Raw genomic sequence first — 17,492 nt, forward strand, 5'->3', positions numbered from 1 at the left:
CCCTACAGTGCTGCAATGATATCTGAACAAAATATGCCTTGTAAGGTATAATTTTAAAACTATCAAATTAATATCAAGAATGTCAATGATATCTTTGTGAAATGTATGTGACTATGAAGTGTGGGGAATTATGGATATTCACTTATATTATATACTTATATTATGCTTTAAACTCTGTGACTAAGGCTATGTCTACGCTGTACTTTCATTGTTAAAACTTTTGTTGCCCAGGGGTGTGAAAAAAAAACCCTGAACAACAAAAGTTTTAACGACAAAAAGCAGCAATATGGACAGCGCTTTGTGGGAGCTGCTCTCCTGGTGATGAAGCTACTGTCCCTTATTCGGCGTGGTTTTATTTAGTTGCCGGGAGAGCTCTCTCCCAGCGACAAAGAGCGGCTACACTGTGCATCTTACAACGGCATGGCTGCAGTGGCTCAGGTATGCCATTGTAAGGTGCGCAGTGTAGACATAGCCTAAAAGGTGTTTACAGCTAGCATGTTGGGGGAGTGGATAAACAGGTTTTCTCAAGACAAAGAAAAGAGGCCAACACCTCAAACCAGGTGTGGCCAAATTCACTAGGCTATTCATTTATATCTGAGGATGCAGGAAGAGAACACTAATATTGTAAAATTGCAGCAGGAATCATCACATTGGGACAAACCAAGGGGCATCTTAATTGAGATGGAGTGTCTATCAGGGATGGTCTAGACAGTATTTGGTCCTGCCATGAGGGCAGGGGATTGGACTCGACCTCTTGAGGTCCCTTCCAGTCCTAGAATCTATGAGTGGCTCCTGCCCCATAAGCAACAGGAGTCTGAGCCCCAGGGGATCAATTTGACCCTTGAAACAAAGCCAGATTGAGATATAAGGGAAACAGAAAGACTTGGATTATCCTTCACCTGATGAGACAAGGAAAACCCACACCTGGACTCGGAGGGGATCCTGGCTAAGAGTTAGCCAACTATTGCTGGGAAAGAAAGTTTACTGAGGAAACTACCTTGAACAAAGACTGTAGCTTGTTAATGTAGGTCTTAGCCATTACAAAGTTTTTTATTTTCGTTTGTTTGTAACCATTTCTAGGTTTAATTCCTTCTACATGGTATCATTTAACCTATGTCCTGTTGTTAATAAATTTGTTTTATTTTTTTATTATGAAACAACTCAGTGCTGTGTTTGAAGGGAAGTGTGTGTTTACCCCAGTTAAGTTAATAAACTGTATTGTACTGACTCTTTAAAAGAGCAGTGAACTTAGTATCTTGTATAAATGTTCAGTGATAGGAGCTGCACATTGCAGAGAAACCTTTCTGAGGTGCTCGGGGGCTGAAGTTCACTGATTGTTACCTGCTAGGCAAGGTTTGGGCTGGGAGAGACTTGGAGTTTGTTGGTAAGGAAGGCAGGCCAGTGTGGCTGGGAGCTGACACACCATCTAATCTCCAGCAAAGCTCACTTTTGTTGAGGCAGAAAGGTGATTCACAGCTCTGGGTGTCCCCAGCAGCATGTTACACCATGACACCTGGGAGGAAAAACATAGCAAGACACATATGATATGTTTACAGTTGAAGAGAATGCTGGGGAAAAAATTAAACAGTACAAATCCCCCACACCGGTTAACTAATAGCAAAATTATTCCAATGTGTTACGCTCTTGAACAATGGCTAACAAAGGCTTCAGGCAGACAGTGTCTCCGGACCACGTGGAGGCCCTAGGCTGGATGGAGGCCTGTGTCTTTGTCTCCTATCCCAGTCACAAAGCTGGCCTCTAGTGCTGCTATGGGCTATTTTGGGAGGATGGAAAGAAATGTTATGTTTGTAAGGAGGACAGATAGGGGCCAGTCAGCTGACTGGAAGAGTACAGACTCCCAGCCATGAGCATTTAGTTCAATTTTACTTTTCTCACCTTCATTGGACCTGCTAAAAAACAACTCTGCTGAGAGAGGGTACATTTTCAATTCATACATTTTTAAAATTAAAAACCTTTTTCAGGAAAAAAAAATACCAGTGTGTATTTTTTCTTTGTCTGTTTCAATTTACATAGCTCAGTGAACTAAAAAGTTTCTTCTAAATAATTTCATAACTGGCGGTTGGTGGTATTGATATCTTATCAGCATGAACTTACAATAATTGTCATTTGATATAGCAGTGAGAATACTTAATTAATACATATATTTGTACAGACCACTATCAAACAAATGATTTCATGCCCTATGCTATTTAGGGAAAGAAAATAGATTTGGATGACCCTTTAAAAATACAGACCCCATTTATAGTTATTCTTGAGAAATTGTTTACTAATGAAGCAACACTAGAAACACAAAACATAAAAAAGGCATTTCAGACATCAAAATGAAATTTTTTTTTAGGGCCATGGGATACTAATCCATAGAACAGTGACATTTACAGTGAAGGAATTAAAGGTCCAGTACTTAGGGACAGTAAGGTGTAATATGTTAAAATAATTCCATGTGTTGAACTCTGACAGAAGTCAGTGGGAGTTCAGACGGAATGCCAAATGAAGTGTCTTTATTCATTTGCATTTCTGTAACCAAAATTCACATCTTGTATACAGTAAAAGTGTTTGTACTTTATCCTTAATACATAAATAAGAAGTATAAAATTATTTAATTAGACTTTTTTCCAGTGTCATCAAAATGGAGTACACTATATAAATCTTCTCCCAGATAAAGACAACTGTTCAAATTAATAATTTTCTTGGAAAACCAAGTTTGAACAAGAGTTTTGTCATAGACTTCAGTGTGGACAGGATTTCAGCGCAAGTGTTTTCTTTTTTTTCTTTCACACTGGCACTTGTAGAAACTTTAAGATGTACATGTTCTGTTAAGTTGGATAGGTTTGAGAATAAATCTTCTCATCCATTCAAAGCAACTATTCCTGTCTCTGAACCCAACAACTTGTTATTGCAGAAGCCTTTTGTGACTTCTTTAGAACTTTACCAAAAGTTGTATGTCTGATAGAGATAAAGCATCTCTATGAATGTATGGTTATTTTCCTCCCTTATTCCTGAAACAAGAGGTCTTTATGTACTAAGAACTAAAGTCTGAAGATGAAAATGTGTGCTAAAAATACTCTCAAGAATTATTTAAAGATGAACTAAAGGGAAGAGAAAACAAATTTAATTTGCCAACAGAAATAGTTTAATAGAGTCTGATTTCTTAAAATGATTATTCTAATGTACAGGATAAATTTTTTGTTTCCAGAATAATAATTTGGATAGTCTCTGTCAAATTCTGAAGCACTTAGAGGAGAGGAAAGTGATCAGGAACAGTCAGCATGTATTCACCAAGGGCAAGCCATGCCTGACTAACTTAATTGCCTTCTATGACGAGATAACTGTCTCTGTGGATGAGGGGAAAGCAGTGGACATGTTATTCCTTGACTTTAGCAAAGCTTTTGATACGGTCTCCCACAGTATTATTGCCGGCAAGTTAAAGAAGTATGGGCTGGATGAATGGACTATAAGATGGATAGAAAGCTGGCTAGATCATCAGGCTCAATGGGTAGTGATCAATGGCTCCATGTCTAGTTGGCAGCGGTATCAAGTGGCGTGCCCCAAGGGTCAGTTTAGGGGCCAGTTTTGTTCAATATCTTCATTAATGATCTGGAGGATGGAGTGGACTGCACCCTCAGCAAGTTTGCAGATGACACTAAACTGAGAGGAGTGGTAGATATGCTGGAGGGTAGGGATAGGATACAGAGGGACCTAGACAAATTAGAGGATTGGGCCAAAAGAAATCTGATGAGGTTCAACAAGGACAAGTGTGTAGAGTCCTGCACTTAGGACGGAAGAATCCCATGCACTGCTACAGACTAGGGACTGAATGGCTAGGAAGCAGTTCTGCAGAAAAGGACCTAGGGGTTACAGTGGATGAGAAGCTGGATATGAGTCGACAGTGTGCCCTTGTTGCCAAGAAGCTAACGGCATTTTGGGCTGTATAAGTAGGGGCATTGCCAGCAGATTGAGGGACGTGATCATTCCCCTCTATTCGACATTGGTGAGGCCTCATCTGGAGTACTGTGTCCAGTTTTGAGCCCCGCACTACAAGAAGGATGTGGAAAAATTGGAAAGAGTCCAGCGGAGGGCAACAAAAATGATTAGGGGTCTGGAGCACATGACTTATGAGGAGAGGCTGAGGGAACTGGGATTGTTTAGTCTGCAGAAGAGAAGAATGTGGGGGGGGATTTGATAGCTGCTTTTAACTACCTGAAAGAGGGTTCCAAAGAGGATGGATCTAGACTGTTCTCAGTGGTAGCAGATGACAGAACAAGGAGAAATGGTCTCAAGTTGCAGTGGGGGAGGTTTAAGTTGGATATTATGAAAAACTTTCCCACTAGGAGGGTGGTGAAGCACTGGAATGGGTTACCTAGGGAAGTGGTGGAATCTCCTTCCTTAGAGGTTTTTAAGGTCAGGCTTGACAAAGCCCGGGCTGGGATGATTTAGTTGGGGATTGAGCCTCCTTTGAGCAGGGGGTTGGACTAGATGACCTCCTGAGGTCCCTTCCAATCTTGATATTCTGTGATTCTATGAAATCAAGTATGCCTAAAACCTGTTGTCAAATCTTCACTTGCTCCAGTGTGGATTTGAAATGGAGTACAGCAAAGCACAGGATGATCAGAAAAAGTTCATCTGGCACTGACTAGGTGTGACCAGGGTCCCTGTGGGGGCCAGCTGAGGTCATTCAATTAGGGTGAACTGTGGAGAATGGGACAGACAAACCCCAAAGCTAGTGGATAATTCAATACCTAAATTTACCAAGCCAGCATAAAACAACTTCTTTATTATCTCACTGGTTGCCCAAAACCCAACAACACAGTTCCCTTAAAGCAACCCAGCCTCAGGTCTCCATCCAGGTACCCAATTTATTAAAAAACAGAAGAGAGAAAATATGGTTAAAAGATCAATATACATAAAGACATGAGTTCAATTCTTGAGGTTCAGATACGTAGCAGAGATGGTGAGCTATGTAGTTGCAAAGAGTTCCTTTAGAATTTAGTTAATAGGTTATAGTCCAATGTCCAATATCATATTCAGGACAGACCAGTCAGCACTGGGATCCCAATCTTGTGGTTTAAGCTTCCCCTGCTTTGAATCATCAAGGAGATCTGAGATGACAGAATCAGGACCCAACGGTCTTTTATACAGTTTTCTAACATCCACTTGACCATACAGTTCTGGATAAACAATAGGCTTTTGATGTAACCTTTTGCTTTCTAAACTCCACCAGTGATTAGTTACACAACTTAACATAGGGCAACTTATTCATTAGGCAGTCTATCACAAACTTCAAAGAGACATATAAACAATGACATTACTTCACCCAAGATTCATTTAAATGTTAATATATCTTGGGGTTGCGCTACTGTTCAATGAACGTATAGTGAGATCAGTACTGCTAACACCGACACAACACATAAGTTCCCTTTTGATCTCTGAATTAGTAGCTATAGTGACAGACAGGTACTGTCCCTTTACAGGGGTAGCATTTAAGATACAGACATTTACTAGTTTCAGAGTAGCAGCCATGTTAGTCTGTATCGGCAAAAAGAACAGGAGTACTTGTGGCACCTTAGAGACTAACAAATTTATTAGAGCATAAGCTTTCGTGGGCTACAGCCCACTTCTTACTATTACCTCTAACTTCTAACAACACAGGTTTGCATTTCAAAATTCTAGCCTATTTAGCACGCAATGGCCCTAATTAACATTTGTAACATGTCTTTAAAGGTAGGCTTTGAGTTAGTTAGCCTGCAAGCTGTTTAACCCTTTCTGACCATGAGTTATGTTTTGTATAAGATTCGTTGCAATTATATAATAATAGTAGCAATAATGATTTGCATTGTTATATTTTAATTGGACAATGTCACACCAGGTTATGGTAGGGAAACTAGAAGTTTTTTGACTTGCATAATAGGCAGGCTGATCACAAATAAATTACTATTTATGCAAAAGAAACAAGAAATCATCACATGCTCCCACACACTGGAAGGAAAAAAAATCAGGAAACCTACCTGAAGCTCATGCAAGAAACCACCCAAACATATCATAGCCACTTAGTACAAAAACAAAAAACTGCAACCAGCTTCACAACATACAGAGACTGACTTAGAACAACGCTTCCTTAGCTCTCGTCCCCTAACGCCCCTACTCTACTTGTGCTTCATTGATGACATCTTCATCATCTGGACCCATGGAAAAGAAGCCCTTGAGGAATTCCACCATTTTCAATTTCAATAATTTCCATCCCACCATTAACCTCAGCCTAGATCAATCCACACAAGCGGTCCATTTCCTGGACACTACTGTGCTAATAAGCGATGGTCACATAAATACCACCCTATACCGGAAACCTACTGACCGCTACACTTACCTACATGCCTCCAGCTTCCATCCAGGACACACCACACAATCCATTGTCTACAGCCAAGCTCTAAGATATAACCGCATTTGCTCCAATCCCTCAGATAGAGACAAGCACCTACAAGATCTCTATCAAGCATTCTTAAAACTACAATACCCACCTGCTGAAGTGAAAAAACAGATTGACGGAGCCAGACGAGTACCCAGAAGTCACCTCCTACAAGACAGGCCCAACAAAGAAAATAACAGAACACCACTAGCTGTCACCTTCAGCCCCCAACTAAAACCTCTCCAGCGCATCATCAGAGATCTTCAACCTATCCTGAAAGATGATCCTTTACTCTCACAGATCTTGGGAGACAGACCTGTCCTCGCTTACAGACAACCCCCCAACCTAAAGCAAATACTCACCAGCAACCACACATCACTGAACAAAAACACTGACCCAGTAACCTATCCTTGTAACAAAGCCCGATGCCAACTCTGTCCACATATCTATTCAAGTGACATCATCATAGGACCTAATCACATCAGCCATACTATCAGGGGCTTGTTCACCTACACATCTACCAATGTGATATATGCCATCATGTGCCAGCAATGCCCCTCTGCCATGTACATTGGCCAAACCGGACAGTCTCTACGCAAAAGAATTAATGGACACAAATCTGACATCAGGAATCATAATACTCAAAAACCAGTGGGAGAACACTTAAACCTGTCTGGCCATTCAATGACAGACCTGCGGGTGGCTATCTTACAACAGAAAAACTTCAAAAACTGACTCCAACGAGAGACTGCTGAGCTGGAATTGATATGCAAACTAGATACAGTCAACTCAGGATTGAATAAGGACTGGGAATGGCTGAGCCATTACAAACATTGAATCTATCTCCCCTTGTAAGTATTCTCACACTTCTTATCAAACTGTCTGTACTGGGCTATCTTGATTATCACTTCAGAAGTTTTTTTCTTTTACTTAATTGGCCTCTCAGAGTTGGTAAGACAACTCCCACCTGTTCATGCTCTCTGTATGTGTGTATATATATCTCCTCAATATATGTTCCACTCTATATGCATCCGAAGAAATGGGCTGTAGTCCACGAAAGCTTATGCTCTAATAAATTTGTTAGTCTCTAAGGTGCCACAAGTACTCCTGTTCTTTTCACAACAAAGGTGACCCCACCTGCAACTACCATGCCTCCACTGACAATCATAAGAAAAAAGAATAATCTAATCAGACATGCCACAGTAGATGAAACCAATACTCTTGATCATTAAATTGATAGCTTCAGGAAAAAAAATCGACGGTGGATTCCTTAACAGGAATCACATCTACCACAATCTCCACCACCAAGAGGAGAGCTGTCTAGTCCATGAAATCCAACCCCAAATAGTGAGCAAATCAGCGACAAAGAGGACATCATCCTAGTCCTCAGCCATGATGACTATGTCAGTGTGGCCAACCGACAACTCTCTGACAGCACCTACTACCAAGAACTCAAAGACCTCACACCACAATTCTCCTAGGAATTTAGGGATATAATCAGATCCTTCCCCAAACAATTCCAAGAGAAACTATACAACCTCATTCACCACATACCCATTCCAGGGACCTTCTACATGCTTCCTAAAATACACAAACAAGGGAACTCAGGCAGACCCATCATACCTGTCCATGGCACTCTTACTGAAAGAATATCAGGACTCAGGCACACCCATCATACCTGTCCATGGCACTCTTACTGAAAGGATATCAGGACTCATAGAAACCATCCTTAAATCACTTACCACACAAAGGGCCAGTTTCCTCCAGGACACAACCGACTGCTTCAGAAACTCTGCAATATTAACAACCTCCCTCAGAACACCATCCTTGCCACCATGCATGTCACCTCCCTATTCACCAATATCCACCACAATGATGAAATTGCTGCCTGCCTCAAATATATATAAGATAATGGACAACACTCAGATATATCCAGTTCAAACACATCGCCAAACTCATCCATTTCATCCTCACCCATAACAGCTTTACATTCAACAATAAACACTTTGTTCAAACTATGGGAACAGCCATGGGAACCCATATAACTTCCCAATATAACATCCTCTTCATGGGCCACTTCGAGGAATAATTTCTGGACAAATGTACTACAAAACCAATCCTATACCTGAGCTACATCGATGATATTTTCATCATCTGGACAGATAACCTAACTTCCCCTCATAGATTTCCACCACAATAGCTCAGTGGTTTGAGCATTGGCCTGCTAAACCCAGGGTTGTGAGTTCAATCCTTGAGGGGGCCATTTTGGGATCTGGGGCAAAAATCTGTCTGGGGATTGGTCCTGCTTTGAGCAGGGGGTAGAACTAGATGACCTCCTAAGGTCCCTTCTAACCCTGATATTCTATGATGATTCTATGATGATTCATCCATCAAACTCTCTCTAGCACTCCATCAAACATGCCCACACCAGCATAAACTTCCTGGACACCACAATCAGCTTCAACAATAGAACCCTACAGACAACTTCTTCTCTTGCACTGGAGCACATCAACTTTGTACTTCCTGCTGTGAGCCACACAAGAATTTGCAATATCAGGACCAAAACTAGGGTGACCAGATGTCCTGATTTTATAGGGACAGTCCCGATTTTTGGGTCTTTTTCTTATATAGGCTCCTATTACCCCCCATCCCTGTCCCGATTTTTCACACTTGCTGTCTGGTCACCCTAACCAAAACAAAAAGCTTATACTCTAAAAGAAAGCACACAGGAACACATCATCAGTATAAATGCACGCATTATATTAGAATATGATTATGGAATCTTCCGGAGTTTAACAGCGCTTAACATAGTGTGCTGCTTGACTAGAGATTTCTGGGGACAGAATCATTCTGCCCTGAGAAGCAGAATTAAGGGCCATGAACTGACTTTATTATGACAATACTATCACAATAATTTCAATATGGCTCTAAAAACACTGCAGATATATCACCAACTGGCTTTGTGCAAAACAGGATTACAACAACAGTTATTTTAGTCACTTCTCTTCAAATCTTCAGGGCTTCAGTGCTCTTTGAGATTAGAAGATTGTAGATTAATTCTTAGTGTGTATTAATTAGCATCTGTCTTTCAAAAGTGGTATATCATGGCCACAAAGGGAGGCTGCCAATCAGCCTTTGCTTGAGATAGTGTTGATGGAAAATACTTCTATACTACAGACAAAAGTGCTAACTTTTTCTTTGATAGACAGATGATAGAATGTTCAAGCAAAAATCATTGCTCTCCAATTAAATAACCATTCTTGGAGAGAGTCTGATTTAATGTGTAAGGGGATCTTGAATTACTTAATGGAGTTAGTTGAGGAAACCGATTATCAGAGGAAAAAGAAACATCTGTCAGAAAACCAGTGTGAGCTGGGATACAGAGGGTCTTGGAATTGATTTTTAAATTGACCAATGAATAAGCCTTAGAGTTTTTAAGCATTCTAAAACATGATTTTAAAATAGCATCTGCAGTTTTACAAGTTATCTTTATCTTTTTATTTATTTATTTGTTAGATCAGAAGAGGACGATATTATATGTAATTGTTAAATTGTAGCATTATAGTTTGTTTTTGGCACAAGAACGGACATGAATTTGAACAATGTCAATGAGAAAATGCTGAGTAATTAACTAGAGGAAGGCATACTTTGTTGTTTGTGTAGGCCAAGTGCATGGTGCACACAAGGGACTTCTTGCATTCCTAAATTTCCCCATCATAAGCTCCCTGTGTGCCATCTTCCCATCTCTCTCTATTTCAAGGATTCCCAACACACACACCCTCCATCTCTTTCCATTATGCAGGTATTCTGTATGCCCTTCTTCCCCTATACCAGGGTCTCTTATTTCAGGAGCTCTGTGTACTCTGTCTCCCTATACTTCACCCAAATATTTATTTCTTTTCTTTCCATCTGGCCAATAATCATTTGAGGATGTCAACATTCTAAACTGTATTGGGACAATCAAGAGGTAAGGTGGGTAAAATAATATCTTTTATTGGGCCAACTTCTGTTGCTGAAAGACACAAGCTTTCAAGCTACACAGAGCTCTTCTTCAGGGACAATGTGCAGAGCTGAGATGGGGAGTAATGTTATGCTGGAAGATGCTAATGCCCTCATGCATTTCTTTTGATCTATAGACTATTATGGAACTGGTGGAAGTTGATGGGTCTGCTAGCCAGATGTCAGGGACTCCATGTGTCCATCATTTTGCCCTTATAGTTTTCGGACTTTGACCATAATCAACATGGTTCTGCCCATTGATGCTTAGAACATTCCTTGAAATTTTGGAATTGATCAGATGCAGCATTCAAAAGTTATCATGTTACAGCCAAACAGAGAGAAATACCATCAAGTGAAGTGTAGGACCTTGCTGTGTTTGGACAATCATTTTCTTCTCTGTTTTAATAAAACTAAATGTTTAGAGACTAGCAGGGTCAAATTATATATGACTTTGGTCTACGCCCTGGAACAATGGATTATAGTGAAAAAAATGCTTTATAAAAAAAAGAATGTTAATGTTAGAATTGGTATCTGGATTTTTCTTGTTTATTCTCTCCGTTATCTATGAATGATATCATTCCTGTAGCATAGTGCTTCATCTCACCAGTACCACAAGGAGTTGCCATTCTCCTGTTGGTCTGATTAAACTTCTGCTAAGATGGGAAGGGCCACTGGACTGGGAATTAGGAGATCTGGTTTCAAATTTGCCACAGGCTTCCTGGGTAAATCACTTATTCTTTCTTTTTGTCTCAGTTTCCCCATCTGTTAAGTGTAGATAAAATTCTTCTACTTTAGAGAGGTGCTTGTCTGGTGCGTAGATGCCACACTAATGAAATCATAATAAATATAAACAAATAATCAGGGAAGTGTTTTGGGAGAGGCATGAGTAGACACTAGAAAAGGAATAGTATTCTTGGCAAGATATTGATATTAATGGCTTATATTTGCTGTATGAAGGTTATTGAGAACTGACCATTTGTTTATTTTTTAAAAATTTGGTTCAAATAATTTGTGCTAGTTTCTGTTATATAGAATATTCATTTTTGTTAGATTATTTCATGATATTGAAGACGTTCCTACTTTGCTGGCACAATTTGAGGTCCCCAGTTCCTCAAGGTGGCTGTCGATGTTATCATAGCATCTGTTTTAGGGTTGTTTGCTTATTTAATAGTCAGAAATTAGACTGAATTCATAATTAAAGGCCAGCGATGAAATCCTGCCTGCACTGAAGTCAATGGCAAAACTCCCATTTACTTCAGTAGGGTCAGGATTTTAACCCAACATGTACCAGGCTGCTTGATTTGGTGATGTATAGTAGTAAATCAACTATAGAGACATTTTGTTCTCCACCCTTCTATACTCTCGTTTTGTAATTCATTTGCCTAACAGTAGCCATCTGTATGCCTTATGGGCACTAAACTAAAACAAGCTTAACCAATCTTTTTAACATTTAGGGTTTATTTTCTTTGATTTCCCAAGTGAGTTGAGATTAATGGTCTTGAAATAACTTGGCTTCTGAATAGTATTCCCTGTTGAGATAATAAAGCTGTAAATGCTTGTACTAAAGCAGGAACTTTAATATGCCTTTCAGACTCTATTATATGATCGTCAATAAATTCAATATGACACAGGGCTCTTAGTGTCAGTTCTTCACACCTTACAATCTCAAAGAAATCAATATCTATGTTCTTCAAAGAACAACAAGTAAAATCTTTAACGATGTATACAACAAATGAATCTGTTTTTGCGGTCTTTAAAATATTCAGTTACACTGTATTAGACTCCTTAATTACTTAACTACAGGTTACACCTTACTAGGTAACATAGAATTGCATGATTCACCAAATTACAATTTTCTCTGTAGTTGAATAGTAAAAATAGGATTTCCATATTAAATAACTACATGAAAATAATTTAGGTATACTTTGTTTTATAAGGAGCCTGAAAAATTCTGAATAATACTTATATATGCCAAAGTAATATATTTTAAACATAGTGATTAAAGAAAGGTGGGGAAAGAGCTGAGGGGATAAAGTCACGTTATCTTAATTCCCTATTAAATCTAGTTAGCAGAGCTATTTCACTAGCTATTATTTTAAAATTGTATTGCTCTTTAAATACTTGGCCATGTGGTCTACCTATTTTTAGAGCCCATCACTGTAGTACCTGAGTTCCTATTGACAAATACAATTGCCTGTAGTTTTGTGTGTTCGTATATAATCTAAGTAGACCAAACTCAACAGCTCTGCTTTCTCCAGCAGAATCTACCATCATAATTATGAAGAGCAAGTGAAGTGTTGTACCATGGTAACCATTACAAGCTTGCATTTAACAAGTTATCACACAATACTATGATTACTGCCTGTACTATAGTACACAGTACCATAGTAACTCAAATACTATTTGTGTGGTAGCTGTTAGAAATATTGCATTTTAATTGTGATCATTGTATTGTTTGAATTCTTGGACTTTTGTCCATTATCTATTTATAGTTATGACAGGTTTGGGGTTGGGAACCTTGTTTCCCTTAGGAGTCCATGGCACCATGTATGAAATACTATGCTAAATAGTTTTGTGAAGTCTATATTCATCTCTTGACTTTTTCACTATTACTGTAAAAGTAATTATCTTCTGTAATACTTTAAAAAATTGCCATGAAATGTTTAAATGTTCGTACTGAAAGTTAGACACCTAAATAAAATAATTAGATCCTCAGCACTGTTGAAATTCAGGCCAATTATATAGGTATCTGAATGTGGATTTGGATATTTAATTTTAGTCTCCTGAGTTTGAATATTTTTGCTTTGGCTTTTTTCTTGCTTATTCCTGTTTCCTCTGTTTTCTTTTTGATCATTGTGTCTCTGATGACCATTAGCACTACTTTTTTCAGATGATCATCATCTCAGTAATCTGGAAACTTCTAAAAATGCTGTTGAAGAAATATGGCAGTTTTGCCTCATCAATTCTAATCTGCTCTAGCATATTATGTAAACTGCGGAAGTCATTAATACTAGAAAGTTTGGGGTGGGAAGAATAGGGCACAGGTGCTGCAGAGGGAAGCAATGGAAACATAGCTCCGCAAGGAAGCTGTGGGTAGGAAAGCAAGAAGTCACACCGAAGAGGACACTAGTCCCAAATGCCCTCAGTCATGGTGTTGGGTCCTGAGATCATTGTGGAGTTTCTGGGTTTTAGAGCCATGCCTTGCCTGCTCCCTCCATAAAGTTAAAACCCCTTTTCCCAATAGAGAACATAGTTCTAGATCCATTAATTAATTCTCAGAGTTTTGTGAGCATGTTTTCCTTCTCTATGGGTTTTCCCTCAGGGAGGAGAACATTTAGCACATTATTGGTAGTACCCTCATGAAAGTAATTGAGCTGTGGCAAAAACATTCAGTATGTGAAATTATACTACACGTCCTGTACAAAAAAATAAAAAGAGAGAGAAAACTGCTTCTATTTTCCAAATAATAAGATTTCAGTAGTTTATACTCCAGTATTTTATAATACATTTTGATTTCTTAAAAAAAAACATTCATTCGTGAAGGATGTGGTTTGCTTCAGCATAATGATGATGAGTAAATAAAGTTTGTGACTTAAGAATTATGACTAGAAATTCATGTGTGAAGTTGGAAAACTATTAAATGTACATAAATCAATGTAAATTATATCAGATTAATTTTTTCTTTGTGCACTGGTCAGTAGAACCTGCTGAAAACCATGGCAACAGAAAGCATTAGCAGCTATCTTACCACAAAATTGCAGCCCTGTCTTGTAATAATGAGCAAGTTAATGTATGTCACCACTGAATCCAGTAAAAGAGAATTAAATTAATGACCTGTTGAATAGACATATCTACACTTGATGACTGTTTGCAGTTGGATGTAGTTGTAGGTAAATAGTCCTAAAACTACTGAGAGTGTTATGTCCTAAAGGTGAAGGTAGTTGACAAACAGTACTTTTAACAAAGAGAGACAAAATGAATGTAATGATTGCCTTTAAAATTGATCTTTTCTTGTCTATACTTGCAGGTATATATCAGAATAAAAGATGATGAATGGAATGTTTATCGAAGATATGCAGAATTCAGAAGCTTGCATCACAAGCTACAGAATAAATACCACCAAGTAAGGACCCTTAATTTCCCACCCAAAAAAGCCATTGGAAACAAGGTAAAGGAAAGCGTATTATCAACATTTATTAATATTGTGAAATTAAATACTGAATGCATTAAAGTAAAAGTTATAATCAGGAATTTAATCCTAACAAAATAGAACACGAATGCAGGTGAATATATCAATTATATTTGATGTAGCTGTGAGTGATGTATCTCATGAAATGCACAATACAAACCATAATTTTCCCAGTTGAGAAATGAGGAACAAATCGTAGGGCATAGTGAATTGAATACTTGATCTATATATTCCTTTTAGTTATTTAATGCAAACAATGCTTCATAATTAACCTTTTAATGTGTTAAACTAATTCCTCATTTAAGATGATTAGTAAAAACAAGCAATGATTTCTGTTGCTTACAAATCTATGCAGGTGATAAGAGTAGGTTTTCAGAGACATATGTCTAAAAGGTATTGTATATTTAGGAGGTTTTCAGGTACAGTATGTGCAATTAAATATTTCAATGTATAAAAGAAATGATGGTGGGGTCTTTAATCTATATTTTGACCAAGGTTTGATATACAAGTCTGTGCAGAAAATCTGAAATAAATCAAATACTGGTAACTTTACAATTAGTCGTTCCTGTTAATTTATTCATCTGTAATAGGACTTAAATTAATCAATTTCTCAGTAGTCTCAGAAGTTATACCGAGTAAATTATTTACAGATAGAAAATTCAGATTGCATTATTCAGTCAATGTGGTCTCTAGTTGTTTTGTTTTTAACTATTCGATGTTTGCTGATGCCATTTGGAGGGATACAGAAATAAAACACAAGATTCTGGTAAATGGATTAAAATCAAGGTTGAATTTTATTGAAATGTCTCAAGCTTCAGTTATGGCCAACAGCTAGTAATGCACGTAGTCCTAATAACCAATAGCCACAAGGATACCTATCAGATGTTTTCAACAATGGTATGATGAAGCAGACAGGACGCAACTCCCAAACCATACCAATGTCGAGGTGGAAGATGTACTTTTGTGAAGGGATCTATACATAAGACCTGTACGTAAGTCGTGCATCCCTTAAGGTCCTTAGCACAGATGTTTCCTGACCCGAGTCCAAGATTTAAGAAAGGAGGCCAAGACAATCAACTGTTAGAACAAGAGACTCCTGTCTATCAAGTGAAGTTAATAACAAATGTCCTAGGCAATGTGGACCCAAGTACAGTATTTCCAGTGACTTTATCATAGAATCATAGACTTTAAGGTCAGAAGGGACCATTATGATCATCTAGTCTGACCTCCTGCACAACACAGGCCACAGAATCTCACCCACCCAATCCTGTATCAAACCCCTAACCTATGTCTGAGCTACTGAAGTCCTCAAATCGTGGTTTAAAGATTTCAAGCTGCAGAGAATCCTCCAGCAAGTGACCCCTGCCCCACGCTGCAGAGGGAGGCGAAAAACCCCCAGGGCCTCTGCCAATCTGCCCTGGAGGACAATTCCTTCCCGACCCCGAATATGGCGATCAGCTAAACCCTGAGCATGTGGGCAGGACTCACCAGCCAGACACCCAGGAAAGAATTCTCTGTAGTAACTCAGATCCCACCCCAGCTAACAGCCCATCACAGGCCATTGAGCATATTTAGCGCTAATAGTCAAAGATCAATTAATTGCCAAAGTTAGGCTATCCCATCATACCATCCCCTCCATAAACTTATCAAGCTTAGTCTTGAAGCCAGATATGTCTTTTGCCCCCCCTGCTTCCCTTGAAAGGCTGTTCCAGAACTTCACTCCTCTGATGGTTAGAAACCTTCACCTAATTTCAAGTCTAAACTTCCTGATGGCCAGTTTATATCCATTTGTTCTTGTGTCCACATTGGTACTGAGCTTAAATAATTCCTCTCCCTCCCTGGTATTTATCCCACTAATATATTTATAGAGAGCAATCATATCTCCTCTCAGCCTTTTTTGGTTAGGCTAAACAAGCCAAGCTCTTTGAGTCTCCTTTCATAAGACAGGTTTTCCATTTCTCGGCTCATCCTAGTAGCCTTTCTCTGTACCTGTTCCAGTTTGAATTCATCCTTCTTAAACATGGGAGACCAGAACTGCACACAATATTCCAGATGAGGTCTCACCAGTGCCTTGTATAACGGTACTAACACCTCCTTATCTCTACTGGAAATACCTCGCCTGATGCATCCCAAGACCGCATTAGCTTTTTTCATGGCCATATCACATTGACGGCTCATAGTCATCCTGTGATCAACCAATACTCCGAGGTCCTTCTCCTCCTCTGTTACGTCCAACTGATGCGTCCCCATCTTATAACAGAAATTCTTGTTATTAATCCCTAAATGCATGACCTTGCACTTTTCACTGTTAAATTTCATCCTATTCTATTACTCCAGTTTACAAGGTCATCCAGATCTTCCTGTATGATATCCTGGTCCTTCTCTGTATTGGCAATACCTCCCAGCTTTGTGTCATCCGCAGACTTTATTAGCACATTCCCACAAGACAGACCCAGAAGAGAAACCAACAGAACTCCACTGGCCATCACCTACAGTCCTCAGCTTAAACCTCTCCAACGCATCATCAGTGATCTACAACCCATCCTGGACAATGATCCCTCACTTTCACAGACCTTGGGAGGCAGGCCAGTCCTTGCCCACAGACAACCCTCCAACCTTAAGCATATTCTCACCAGCAACCACGCACCGCACCATAACAAGTCTAACTCAGGAACCAACCCATGCAACAAACCTCGATGCCAACTCTGCCCACATATCTACACCAGCAACACCATCACAGGACCTAACCAGATCAGCTACAACATCACCGGCTCATTCACCTGCACGTCCACCAATGTTATATATGCCATCATATGCCAGTAATGCCCCTCTGCTATGTACATTGGCCAAACTGGACAGTCACTACGCAAGAGGATAAATGGA

General features: G+C 39.2%; 1 protein-coding gene across 1 annotated transcript in view; it reads left to right on the forward strand.

The window, feature by feature from the left end:
• The window catches only part of LOC117883854 (sorting nexin-29-like), a 388,013-nt gene that overhangs the window by 244,592 nt on the left and 125,929 nt on the right, over positions 1 to 17,492 (forward strand). Inside the window, exon 12 of the mRNA XM_034783666.1 lies at positions 14,448 to 14,588. Within this exon, the coding sequence (XP_034639557.1) occupies positions 14,448 to 14,588 (141 nt within the window). The remainder of the gene's footprint in view (positions 1 to 14,447; positions 14,589 to 17,492) is intronic.

The sequence above is a fragment of the Trachemys scripta genome, chromosome 10 (genome assembly GCF_013100865.1).
Source record: "Trachemys scripta elegans isolate TJP31775 chromosome 10, CAS_Tse_1.0, whole genome shotgun sequence".
NCBI lineage: Eukaryota > Metazoa > Chordata > Testudines > Emydidae > Trachemys > Trachemys scripta.